The following is an 11,513-nucleotide window of genomic DNA, read 5'->3' as shown; positions in this document are numbered from 1 at the left end:
CAGGTCGTCTTGTCTATAGTGTTTAGTATTCTCCCACTCCATCATCCACACTGTTATTGTTTGTTTATAGTTTGATCACCCTCCTTCAGCACTCCTCTCGCTACCCTGTCCAGTTTGTATAGACCCACACAGCAATCAAGTACATACACGTGCACAACAATAAACTACGTCTTTCATCATCGCCGTCGTCATCATCCCCCTCGTCCGATTCTCTTGTGGCAGCGTCCTGTTCGCCTTGGCCCTGCTTTTTCTTGGCGTGTTCGAAATGTTCTGAATTGTTTTTTGAAACTATTTTCGCAAATGCTGTTGATAGCAACGGGTACTTCCTTTTTTGGGCGCGTTTCCTAAAGAGAAAGCACTGACGAATGGTCGGTACTCAAAATCTAGAATATCTTTGGTTCGTAGTTTGATCTTCGTTACAGGCCCCTTTGCTCACCTGCTGGTTGTGAGTGAGCGAAAGATCATAGAAGGTTTGCTGGAGCCTGGATAACAAAACATGGAACAAGACGTGAAGGAGAAACCCAAAGCGATGTTGAGGAAGAGCGTGAACTTGAAGAAGGAACTGGACATGGCAGCAGAGGAAAGCGGAGGTCAAGATAAGAATGGCTCGACGAAAAGGCAGCACTCAACGTCGACTAAGCTCAAGTCAACATCGTCCCCCAGATCGTCCTCCTCCACCACACCATCTGCCCCACTCTCTCCATCTTCCACTTCAGCGCTATCAACATCACCCCCGGCAGTAACCGAAACGTCCAAGCGGCCTACCGGTTCTTCTAAGCCTAGTTCTCGAGCTTCTTCCGATAGCCGCGAGCCCCGAGCAAAGGGGGCCAAGATCACCGTGGGCGGCGATGATGGGCACCACAACAGAGCGGCTCCTGCGGCTCCATCATCTTCCGAGAACCCGCTGAAGAAGAGCACGCGATCATCGTCGTCACTCGCCCCTCAACTCCAGCATAGCCCGGCCACCAAGTCCAAGAGCCCCCATCCGACGAGAGAGACACCGACCCCCTTGGAGGAGGAAGAAGACGATGACAGCGACGACGATCTGGTGATCGGCTTTCCTCTCCGGCCTGCCGCCCAATCTCAGCCAGCCGGGAAGGCACCAGGAGCTGCGAGCAAGGCGGCCGCCGGAGGGAAGAAGGAAACAAGAAGCAGTGGCAGCAACAGCAACAAGGAGAGTGTAGAGGAGGGCGAGGTTGGGAGCGGAGCACGACGGCGGAGCATGGACGCCAGCCCGGCCGGGGCGGTGGGCGTCGCGGCTGCAGCGGGGGGCAAGACGGAGCCGGTCCGGCGGCGCCAGCCGACCGAAAGGCGCGACCGCAGCCAGAGCGCGCGACTGGATGTCCGCAAGCGCTCCTACACGGCCGACCCGCGAAGCCCGACGGGCGGAGGGGGAGGCCAGAGGATGAGCAGCCCCAATGTGAAGCTGAGTAAGGAGGGGAGCCACAGCGCGAGGGAGAGCACGTCGCGACACGAGCGAGATGAGGAGGCGAACGATGAGGAGGTCCAATCTAATGCGGGTAAAAATCGGCGCGAACGGAACTCGCAAGATTTGAAGAAGACGCTGAGCACGGGGAGCATCCGCACCAATGTGGAAAAAGATGCCTCAGCCAAGGACAGCAAATCGGGAGGAAGCAAGCAGTCCAAATCTAATCGCGACCTCAACAAGCTCTGCCAGGAAGACAAAGCAGGTTTGTCCCCAAATCTCTCTCCCTCCCCCCCCCTTCTTACCGTCGCTATAATCCCTTCCCACGCTTACTCGGGTGGGTTGCAGACCGTAAGAAGGCGTTGGGCGAGGCCTCACCAACGCGGCCCGCGAGAAGACGCGCCACGACACAATCGGGAGCAATAACAACACTGCGGGTCACGAAGAGGGAACGAAAGGATGACGATGATCGTACGTGCACCCTCGCTGTATCGTGTGTGCCGTGTGTGTCGTTCACGGTGTGTGTCTGTGAGTGCTGACTGAGCCTAAGCTGTTGCCATCGAAGGCCCCGCGTCTCCGGGAGGGAATCGCAGCTCGCGACGGGAGGAGGCGGAACCGGCGGGGGACGAGGGATCAGCTGACAGCAAGCGAGGCGCCTCGGCGGCGTCGACCACCAAGAGCCGGCCGGACAGCGGCCGGGACAAGCGCGAACGGCCTCGCGGCGAGCGAGCCAAGGACGGGGGTGACGACCAGCACCAGGCGAAGGACTCGCCGACGAGCGACCGGAGGAGCAGCCGACCGACCAGCGTACGGATCTCCAAGGGAGCTGACGCCGGCGGCGGCGCGCGAAAGGAGCGAAGGCACGACGAAGAGTCGAACGGCGGCGGGGAGGACGACGACTCGAGCTTTCTCACCAGCAGCGGGGGCATCACGCCCGGGCGGGAATCGCGGACCACGTCCAGCCCCATCGACGACGACGACGACGACGAAGACTCGACGACGAGCTACACCACGCCACGTGACCACTCGTCGAATATGAACGGCGGCGGCAGCGGCAGCGGCGCCAAGTCGCGGCGTATGTCGCTCAAGGTGCGTGAGAACGGCGTGTCCAGTAGTGAGGACCAGCGAAAGCGCGGCGGCGGCAGTGGTCGTCGGCGGGTGGGCTGCGGGAATCGGGAGCGGGAGGAGAGCGAGGAGGAGGACAACAAGGACAGCAAGACGGAGGAGGAGCAGGACAACGACGGCCAGCTGGATTCGGACGAGGAGGTCGCGGAGGTCGAGGAGGAGTGCATGCTGGACGCGGCGACCGTCGAGTACAACGCCCGGCTGCGAAAGTTCATCCTCGCGTGCGTGGAGAATCTCATGAAGACCGTCACTCGATGGGCAGTTGTCGTGTCCACTCCCTTTGCCATCGCGTACGTCCATGCTTGGAACACACACACACACGAAAAACACTCATCTTCTTGGTCGATGATTATAGAGGCGAGCTGCGAGTGGTGGACATCACGCGATACGTCAACGGCACACTCGTGATTCTCGATGGTCTCAAGCTGGGCCATCGCAGTCAGCGCAGCGCGTCGGGGCGGGACCTGAGCGCCTCCAAGGTCGACAAGTCCGTGCAGAACCCCATCCACGTGGCCGTAAACATCCTGCTCAAGAAGCTGCTCAAAATCAAGAACCGGGTCAACACCCTCAGCTCCAAGCGCCTGCCCCACTTCTACCAGGCCTTCTACGCTGTGCAAAACGTACGCGCGACTTTCGTCTTGATCGTTGTGTCGTGTGCGTCGTGTGCGTCGTGTGCGCTCAGCCTGAGACCCGCTCTTGATCCTCGCGTGCGTGTGCAGTTTCATGAAACGGGAGAGGCCCCGCGGGACAACTCGTCGGTGCACTTGCCGCTCAAGTCCACGATGTCGGATTCGTCCATCGACGCGACGCTCGTGGCGGCCCAGTTTGGCGACAACCCCCTCCCCACTCCGTCGCCTCGGCCCAACCCGTTCGAATTCCCTTCGGGCACCGACGTTCAGGTACCGCTCCCGCTCCCGCGCATGCACCCGCAACAGCGCGTCTACAGGGCACGCAAGTAATAATGAACGCGGGCCTATCAACGGCGCATTTCATATAGGTGGAGTACATGATGGAGCCGATGAAGTGCCGAATAGGCAGCGCCGGGGCAAAGAACCGAACACTCGTGCTGCAGCGGTCCAACCTGCTCGTCTTCCCGAAGAACAGATCCAAGGTCAGTCCCGCATTCCTCGACTGTGCGTGTGTGCGTGTGTGTGTGCGCGTGTCGTGTGTGTCGTGTGTGCGTCGTGTGGACCCGGAGACAAACCAATAACGCGAATCGCCTTTCTCGCTGCACAGTGCAAAGACGACAAGCCCGTGAAGGTGCACGACTTGCGCAATACCAAGACCATATCTCCGTCCTATGTGAATAAGACCGCCACGAAGATCAAACCGCAGAGCTTCTGCGTGCTGGTACGCACTGCCGAACTTCCCTGGGTTATTGTTGTCGGGCCAAACACAAAGGACACACAACACACACACACACACGACACACACACACACGACACACACACACACCACACACACGACACACAAGGGCCTTCTCACTCTATTCTCAACGGCTTGCAGACCGTGGAGGACGAGGAGATCGAAATCGAAGCCGCCAGCAAGGAGACCATGGCCGCATGGGCGTTGGCCCTCGACGGACTCTGCATGCCCAACTACTCGACCCACTTGAACGCCCAGTTCCGAGTACGTTCCACCCCCAACCCCGCCCCCATTCATGTGCTTCACTCGCGCCACTCGCTCACGACACGACACACACCGACGCACATGACACACACCAGAGCGAGCTGTTGCAGTACGTAGGCAAGAACGTGTATAAAGGAGGAGTGATCAAGTCGTCGTACGAGGAGGAGTGGTCCTACTTTGCCAACGGCACGCTGGAGCGGGCGGAGCCACTCAACGGCCGCCGGCTGGCCTACGCCTGGGACGGCGAGGTGCTGCAGCCGCTCCGCGCCAAGGGCGCCAGCGAGGACGACTGCGGGTCCTCCCTCGGGACCGGCCGATGGAACGGCGTCTGGCTCTCGTGGTACCGCGGCGACTACCTCTCCGAAGACCCCGTCATTCGGTACTCCACGCTTTTTCAAATACTCGTGTGCGTGTCGTGTGTGTCGTGTGTGTCGTGTGTCGTGTGTGTCGTGTAAGGTGCTGATGGACAGGGCAATGGCTGCCCCCCCACCGCTTAGGTATTTCTGGCTGCCGGCGGAGAAGGAGTTCCAGACCAGCAACCCGCTGTTGACGTGGAAGTGGACGCGCCACTTCTTGGCCTCCAAGTACGGCAGCGGGGAGTGGATCATGGAAGGCGAGGTAAAACAATCAACCACCACAACAAATCAATCATCATGCCGCCGCCGCCGCACACAACGCTTACATGTTGTTGGTATTTTGTTTGTGCGCTCGCCCAGGTGCCGAGTCCGGTGGTGATGTGTCTGCAGCTGATGCGCTACGCGGCAGCCATCCGCGCGGAGGAACTCAGCCGCCAGCTCACCGCGGCGCCATCGGTTCTCGCCTCGTCGCGCGGTTCCAAGAGCTAGAGAGAGCCCGTGTGTGCGTGTGCGGTCTTCCTTATTTTTTTTTTTGTGCGCGTTGGATGGAGAGAGGAAAGTGTGAGGCGCGAATGATGATCTTCATCATCGACGAGGCAGTGAGGGGGGGGAGGCATAGGCTTGAGATTGTAAAATACCAATCAACAGAAATACAATTCTTTCAAAAACTACAACACAACTGTTGTGACACATCAAGCGTCGAGCAGGAGGCCGTGGTCGAGGCTGGTGGTGATGGCTTCGGTCTCTTCTGATGAAGGCGCGGGGCAGTGCTGGGGGCAGCGCTCGTGGAAGAGGGCCAGCATGGCACTGTTGCCGTTCTCCTTGGTGTAGCCGTAGGGCGTATCCCCATCGCAGTTGGCAGTGGCCACCAGCGGGTGGGTCCGCTCGTCGGCCAGCAGAGTCTCCATCAGCTCCACGCAGCCTGCGCGCAGCACCGTTCACCCAAGGCAAAGGGTGAGAAGAGGGGTGACGACGACGACGACAAAAAAAAAGAGAAGAGGGCAGGCGTGGGCCTCACTCACCAGAGAGAGCCGCGTGGAACACGGGCGTGTTGAGCCAGGAGTCGACCGACGTTGGGTCAGCCCCAATCCCGAGCATGTACTTGGCCAGCTCTGCAGCGGAAGGCGGTTGGTTCATCACCACCCGCACTCACGCATGGCACACACTCTCTTCGCCGTACCAACATGGCCCCAGTGGCAGGCGTAGGCAAAGACCGTCTCCATGTGCTTGTTGGTCCAGTGCACCAGGGAGTGATCGCCGGTTTTCTCGATCATCACCTGCATGACCGGAAGCGACCCTGGAAATGAAAGAAGCAATGCGCCTCATGTGAGACACCTCCAAACAGCCGCGTAGGGCGAGCGAAGGCGCGCGCATGGTAGGTGGGTACCCATGTAAGCCGCATAGTGGGGCGGAGTCTGGCCGTCCTTGTTCTTCGCGCCTATGTCCGCCCCGTAGTCCAGGAGCAGGCGCACCTGAAAGGAGTGGGCCGGGCAATGTCACGCCTCAACGTCCGAGCCGCGCGGGAATGATAGCTCGTACCGTGTCGGGGCTCATCTTCTCTGCAGCCCAGTGCAGCGGCGTTTTCCAGTTCTATACAAAAAAATAAAGTGCGATTGTTATGTCAGTGTCGTGCGTGTGCGTGTGCTGCGTGTGCGTGTGCGGTGGCGCGTGCGTGCATGCGCGCTGAAGAGAAATGGGGGTGATGGGGGTGTCACCTGGTCCTTCTCGCTGAGGTCGTAGCCATCTTGGACCAGCTTGCGAACCAGCTCGAAGTTGCATTCCTTCACCGCTTGGCAGAGCATGGCGTTGGGGCACTTGCTCTCGAAGAATTTGATGAACGATTGCAGCTGCCGTTCGGGAAGGGGGTCATTAATGATAAATAATTAACACGAGCCGCCCCCGTCAGTCCCAGTCCGACAATGCGCGCTGGCCCGCAGACAGCACGCACGCACGCACGCACGCACAGAGAGAGCGCGTACGTTCAACTTGGTGGCCAGTGCGCTGGGAGATACGCCCTCATTGTCAAAAATGGCCGTCGAGGCACCCCTGGCGCAAGCAGCCACACACTCGCAGTTAGTGATCGGTATTATCGTGAATGAATGAATGAATGTCTGGCCATCGGTTCGCTTGCAACGTACTTGTTGACGAGCAGTTCGGTCAGCGAGAGGTTAAGTCCCGCAACGGAGAGGTGGAGCGGCTGGAGTCGCGAGGTTAGCACACACAAGAAGCAAGAAGTGGGCGGGTGTCGTGGGGCGTGAAATTACCGTCTGCCCATCGTTGGCCCGAATGCTCAGATCAGCGTTGTGCTCGATCAACAGGTTCAGCTGTCATAACACAAGCACGCACCGCCGCACACGCACCACCGCACACGCACCACCGCACACGCACACGCACCACCGCACCACCGCACACGCACCACCGCACCACCGCACACGCACCACCGCACACGCACCGCACCACCGCACACGCGCGACGTTGTCCCGACTTCAAGTTAGTGGGCGCCGCTGGCTGAGGTAGGGGTCCGTGTCCCTGTCCCGCGTACCATGGCTTGTCGGGTGATGACGCTCCCCGAGTGTGAATCGGCCTGCTGCGTACTGCACAAGATGACGTGGTGCGCCAGCGTGCATCCGTCCGCGTCCCGCGCATTGACCTAGCTCGCGTGCGTGTGCGTGTGCGCACGCACGCGTGAGTTGAGTGGAGTTGATGATGAATGAAGTGAAGGTGATGATGATGGTGTGGTGGTGGTGTGCGGCGGCCATACCTCGAGTGCGCCGTGCTTGATGAGCGAGGAGAAGGAGTGGATGTCCTTGGCCATGACCTTCTCCTTGAGCCGCGCGAACAACGCCTGGACCCGCATAGCAACCGGTGACGTCAGCACATGCAACGCTCGGCCGGCCAGCCGGCAACGGCAGCAGTTGGAGGTGGGTGGGGGAGGGCGTACGGGCTGGAGGAGGGCGTCGCGGCGCCAGTCGGCGTGGTCGGTGCGCGACGGGCGGTCGACACGGGCCACGCGGCAGAAAATGCCGCGCCACAGCGACGGCTCGGTGGCTGCTCGCCGCCACTCGCGACTGACGAGCCCGGCACTCTCCAGGTCCACTTCCGTCAAGTGCCTACCCCCATATTGTTATTATTAATAATTCATTAATCATAACAATAAATACGAGACTACTTTCGCTGGCGCAAAGGAGGAAAAGAAATGATGAGAGACTCGTACTCAAAGATGCATATGGAGAGCTCGAATGGCAGCACAGCGGTGAAGTCCATCTTCTCCCGTTTCCGTCGCCCAGCTGAGCAAATTCAGTTCAGAGGCGAACGGAAATTGAAAAAGAAAAAAAAACAACCTAATACCTCCGCTACAACCTGCCCGATTGGTGTCCTCCAGGGCTGGGATCAACACGGCGATGATCATCGCCGTGACGATGGATGGAGCGGCCAAGTGACCAAGTGCCCTCGCCTCCAAACCTTTTACACCCCACGCGTGACCACAAATGAAACGCCTTTATTGACCGCCACCTTGGTGCTCTCCTGCCTAGTGATCAGACAACCTCACCTACACCGCGCCTTTGACCAGGCCATTGTTCTCATGGGCGATCTTGTCTCCCTATGTGGGGAGAAACCTTTTTTGTAAGCTGCAACAATCACCGTTAGGCCGAATGGAGGTGAAGAGGTACTCTTGCCGTGGATGCCCTGGATGAGGAGTAGTTGCTTCCAGAGGAGGAAGCCTGGAGCCAGAGTGATGCCCATGACAATGAATCCAAGAAGCACACTACGCTGGCCAGGATCGAGGGCGAAGGCAAGGAAAGAGCCAAAGGCCATGAGCGATACCAAGTTGAGAAAGCCCACGACCAAGTAGATGAAGTGCTGCAAGGTACCAGAAAGCAGTTGTAGTGCATCATTAAGCATCTGATTGTAGAAAAAGGTGGAGACAACCTACCGGTACAAGCAGGCGCAGGTCCTGAAACCACACACCCAGAAAGCCAACAAGGACCATGAAGAGATTCCCATGGCGTATGTAGGCAGGAACGGACAAAATGCTCCAAGGCAATGAGGGAAGCTGAAAGTGGGGGTAAGGTCAGCACAACATTTGCCCTTCATCTATAATCCAGTTGACGTACAATCTGGATGACAAGAAGGCAGAAACCCCACTTCGTCAAGGTGTTCAGCCTTTCCATGTTCGCGTGGCCACAGTAGTTGTGGGGCTTGCGCACTTGGGTAAATAACGCTTCCTCGGAAAAGTGCCACGTGGGCTCGGGCGCTTCTCAAAGTTTGAGCCAATGGGTAACGTCAGAGGATCGTTTCGCCAGAAAAACGGTGGAAGCAAAAAAGAAAAAAAGAAAATGTACCTTCGCTGAATCCCCTTTCTTGCTGGGCTTCTTCTCAGAACGACGTGCAGTGGGTTCAAATAGCAGCAGCCCGCGAGCTGGCTTTTGGGGGAACAAACACAACACACAACACATCACATTACAAGAAGAAGATGCGGAGAGGCAATGGAGGTAGAGGAGGGAACAGAGGCAGACCAGTGCCTGGGCAGGCGCCGCGAGTAGCGCCGTATGCGCCCCCCAGATTCGCAGTTGATGATCCCGCGGGCTACGCCTTCCTTGAAGAGCACGGATACGCCGTCTTCAAGGACGTGGTCGCCCCTGATCAGGTATCCACTCCCCTCCCTCTACTGCGACTGTTTCCCCCCCCCTTCTCTTTTCCTTTACAATAACACTTGTCTTGGATGTAGCTTGAGGAGGGGCGCAAGCTGGCCTGGGACTTCATGGAGAGCCTGCCCAACGCTAGCATCAAGCGCAACGATCCCAGTACCTGGAACGCGGGTACGCACACTCATTTAGTGTTTCACGACGTTCATTTTAATGTTGAACCTGAGCAGGTTGGCCCGATGCGTACGGCAAGGGCATCATCGTGTCTGAGGGCGTGGGCCATAGTGCCTTCCTGTGGTTCAACCGTGGTCTGGCCACGGTGCAGACCATCTACAGCACCATCTGGCAGACTCCAGACGTACGTCGAGCAAGGCAGGCCGTTATATAGGTTGGTTCTCTTGTGTTGACTTGATGAGTGGTGTGGACGAACAGTTGGCTACGAGCTACGACGGGTTCTGCATGTTCAGGCCGTTCGAGTACAACGAGAAGTGGCTCACCAAGACGGGCTGGTTCCACCTGGATCAGAACGGCACGACCAAGCCTGACAAGGTCTGCGTACAGGGCTTCGTGAACTACTACGATGCCGGCGAGACCGACGGCGGGTTGGTGGTGGTGCCCGGCTCGCACAAGGTGTTCAATGACATCTTCCGCAACCACCCTCACCTCGGCAACAGCTATCGTGACTTCATCAAGCTCGAGAAGTTTGGTCCGGTAAGTGCTCATGATGTTGCCCACTACTGACGGCGTTGAGTAATTGTGTATGACTCATTCTTCTTCTTTTGTTTTCTCTGGTTGCAGGAGAGCCCGTGGCAGAACGAGATCAAGCAGGCGGGCCTGAGCCCCGTTAAGGTGTGCGCGCAGGCCGGCGACATGGTCCTCTGGGACAGCCGGGTGATTCACTGCAACGCACCGCCCACCACCGCGCACCCGCTACCCAAGGACGGATCGGTTCTCCCGCCGCGCCGGCTGGTGGCCTACGTGTGCATGACCCCGATGTCGCGGCTCACTCCCGACCTCATCGGCAAGCGCCAGGAGGCCTTCCGCCATGGCCACACCTCCTCGCACTGGCCCGAAGAGATCATGATTTCCGGTACGCTCCCACCCATTTGATGCTGGTGATGGCGTCGGTTCTGTTGGCGAATGCTGACTCCTTATTGTGGCACAAACAAGGGCGTACCAATGCGTCCAGCTGGAGGTTCAAGCCGCCCAAGCTTCCGCCCAGCGCGAGCAAGCTCATTCCCCTGTACGGCGGCGAGCTCGAGGAGGCGGGCGAAGAGGAAGTGACGGAGGCTGGCACAGAGGCCGAGGCGAGAGTGCCCAAGGGACGGACAGCCCGCAACAAGCGTGTGCAGCCCGGTGGCCAGTAAGTACATAGGACGCATAATAGGCCCCTCTTCCACCTAAATACATGCTCACCCCCTTGTACATACACGTCGGGCCACTCGCACACTCAGCACGCCGTCGAGACAAGCACCATTGTGCTGCCCAAAAATCAGGCAAAAAGGAGATATGAGCCCGCGGGGACTTGAACCCCGAATCTCTTGATCCGAAGTCAAGCGCCTTTCTATTAGGCCACGGACCCTATCGTTACGCTGGAGCTGCTCGAAGCAGATAGAACAGTGATAGCAGCAGGAGGTGGGTGCGCTCGCTGGTTCGTTTTCCAATCTTGCGGTCAATTTGCAGCAAAGACGATGGCGAGGCGGGTGAAGGCTGTGGTGTTTGACGTGGGTGGAGTGTTTCGTGACTCCGAGCGCGCCATGCATCGGTGCTTCACTGACGCCTTCCGCAAGCATGGGTTGGACTTCCAGTTCGACCCCAAAATCGCCTACCATCTACGGTACATTTCCTCTGTAGCGGCTCATTCCCATTCAAATGGCGGCACCAACCAAATGAAGGGACCCTGCAGGGGCCTGGAATCTTTCAACAATCTGCTGCATGCGACCAAGGCACTATACATCACCAGAGGCCAGGTAGTCACGGCACTCTGTTGTAGCACTTGGTCCTCTGCTCAGCCACTCTCTTTTTGCTTTCCAGGGCCTGGACGAGTACCTCACTCACCCAGATGGAGAGCAGCAGCTCAATGCCCTCATCGCTGACAAGGTCGGCACTTCCCCTGTTGTGTGCGTGTGCGTTTCTGACACGCACTGTCAATCAGGAGCGCGAGGGGCAGATCAACGAAGCGTTGGTGGTGGGCGTGCGTGATGAATACCAGCGCCTCTTTGCCTCTGCAGAGGTGAAGGAGCTCATCGCCATGTACGACGGCGCAGAGGACGGCGCTCAGCGGCTGAAGGCGTGCGACTTTGTGCTGGGCGTTCTCTCCAACGGATCTCT

The 11,513-nt window shown here is 58.5% G+C and overlaps 3 protein-coding genes across 3 annotated transcripts; 1 reads left to right on the top strand and 2 right to left on the bottom strand.

Moving 5' to 3' along the window:
- Positions 1-1,222: 1,222 nt before the first annotated feature.
- ACA1_002630 (uncharacterized protein) lies at positions 1,223-5,025 on the top strand (the record flags this gene model as incomplete). Its single annotated transcript, XM_004357641.1, has 11 exons — positions 1,223-1,691; positions 1,775-1,897; positions 1,992-2,841; positions 2,907-3,171; positions 3,271-3,450; positions 3,549-3,662; positions 3,788-3,901; positions 4,058-4,180; positions 4,276-4,559; positions 4,678-4,798; positions 4,897-5,025. 11 exons carry the CDS (start codon positions 1,223-1,225, stop codon positions 5,023-5,025), a joined length of 2,772 nt encoding a protein of 923 aa, XP_004357698.1.
- A 203-nt stretch (positions 5,026-5,228) lies between these two features.
- Positions 5,229-7,800, bottom strand: ACA1_002620 (Fbox domain containing protein; the record flags this gene model as incomplete). The annotated part of the gene is made up of 13 exons (XM_004357640.1): positions 5,229-5,458; positions 5,559-5,648; positions 5,717-5,833; positions 5,924-6,008; positions 6,076-6,126; positions 6,252-6,383; positions 6,516-6,582; positions 6,675-6,733; positions 6,801-6,860; positions 7,079-7,186; positions 7,298-7,381; positions 7,478-7,646; positions 7,751-7,800. The coding sequence occupies 13 exons, from the start codon at positions 7,798-7,800 to the stop codon at positions 5,229-5,231; spliced, it is 1,302 nt and encodes a 433-aa protein (XP_004357697.1).
- A 317-nt stretch (positions 7,801-8,117) lies between these two features.
- Positions 8,118-8,708, bottom strand: ACA1_002610 (uncharacterized protein; the record flags this gene model as incomplete). Its single annotated transcript, XM_004357639.1, has 4 exons — positions 8,118-8,137; positions 8,208-8,397; positions 8,471-8,590; positions 8,652-8,708. The coding sequence occupies 4 exons, from the start codon at positions 8,706-8,708 to the stop codon at positions 8,118-8,120; spliced, it is 387 nt and encodes a 128-aa protein (XP_004357696.1).
- Positions 8,709-11,513: the final 2,805 nt, after the last annotated feature.

Source organism: Acanthamoeba castellanii (genome assembly GCF_000313135.1).
Source record: "Acanthamoeba castellanii str. Neff unplaced genomic scaffold scf7180000082935, whole genome shotgun sequence".
NCBI lineage: Eukaryota > Discosea > Longamoebia > Acanthamoebidae > Acanthamoeba > Acanthamoeba castellanii.
This window is presented reverse-complemented; position numbering and strand designations above follow the sequence as displayed.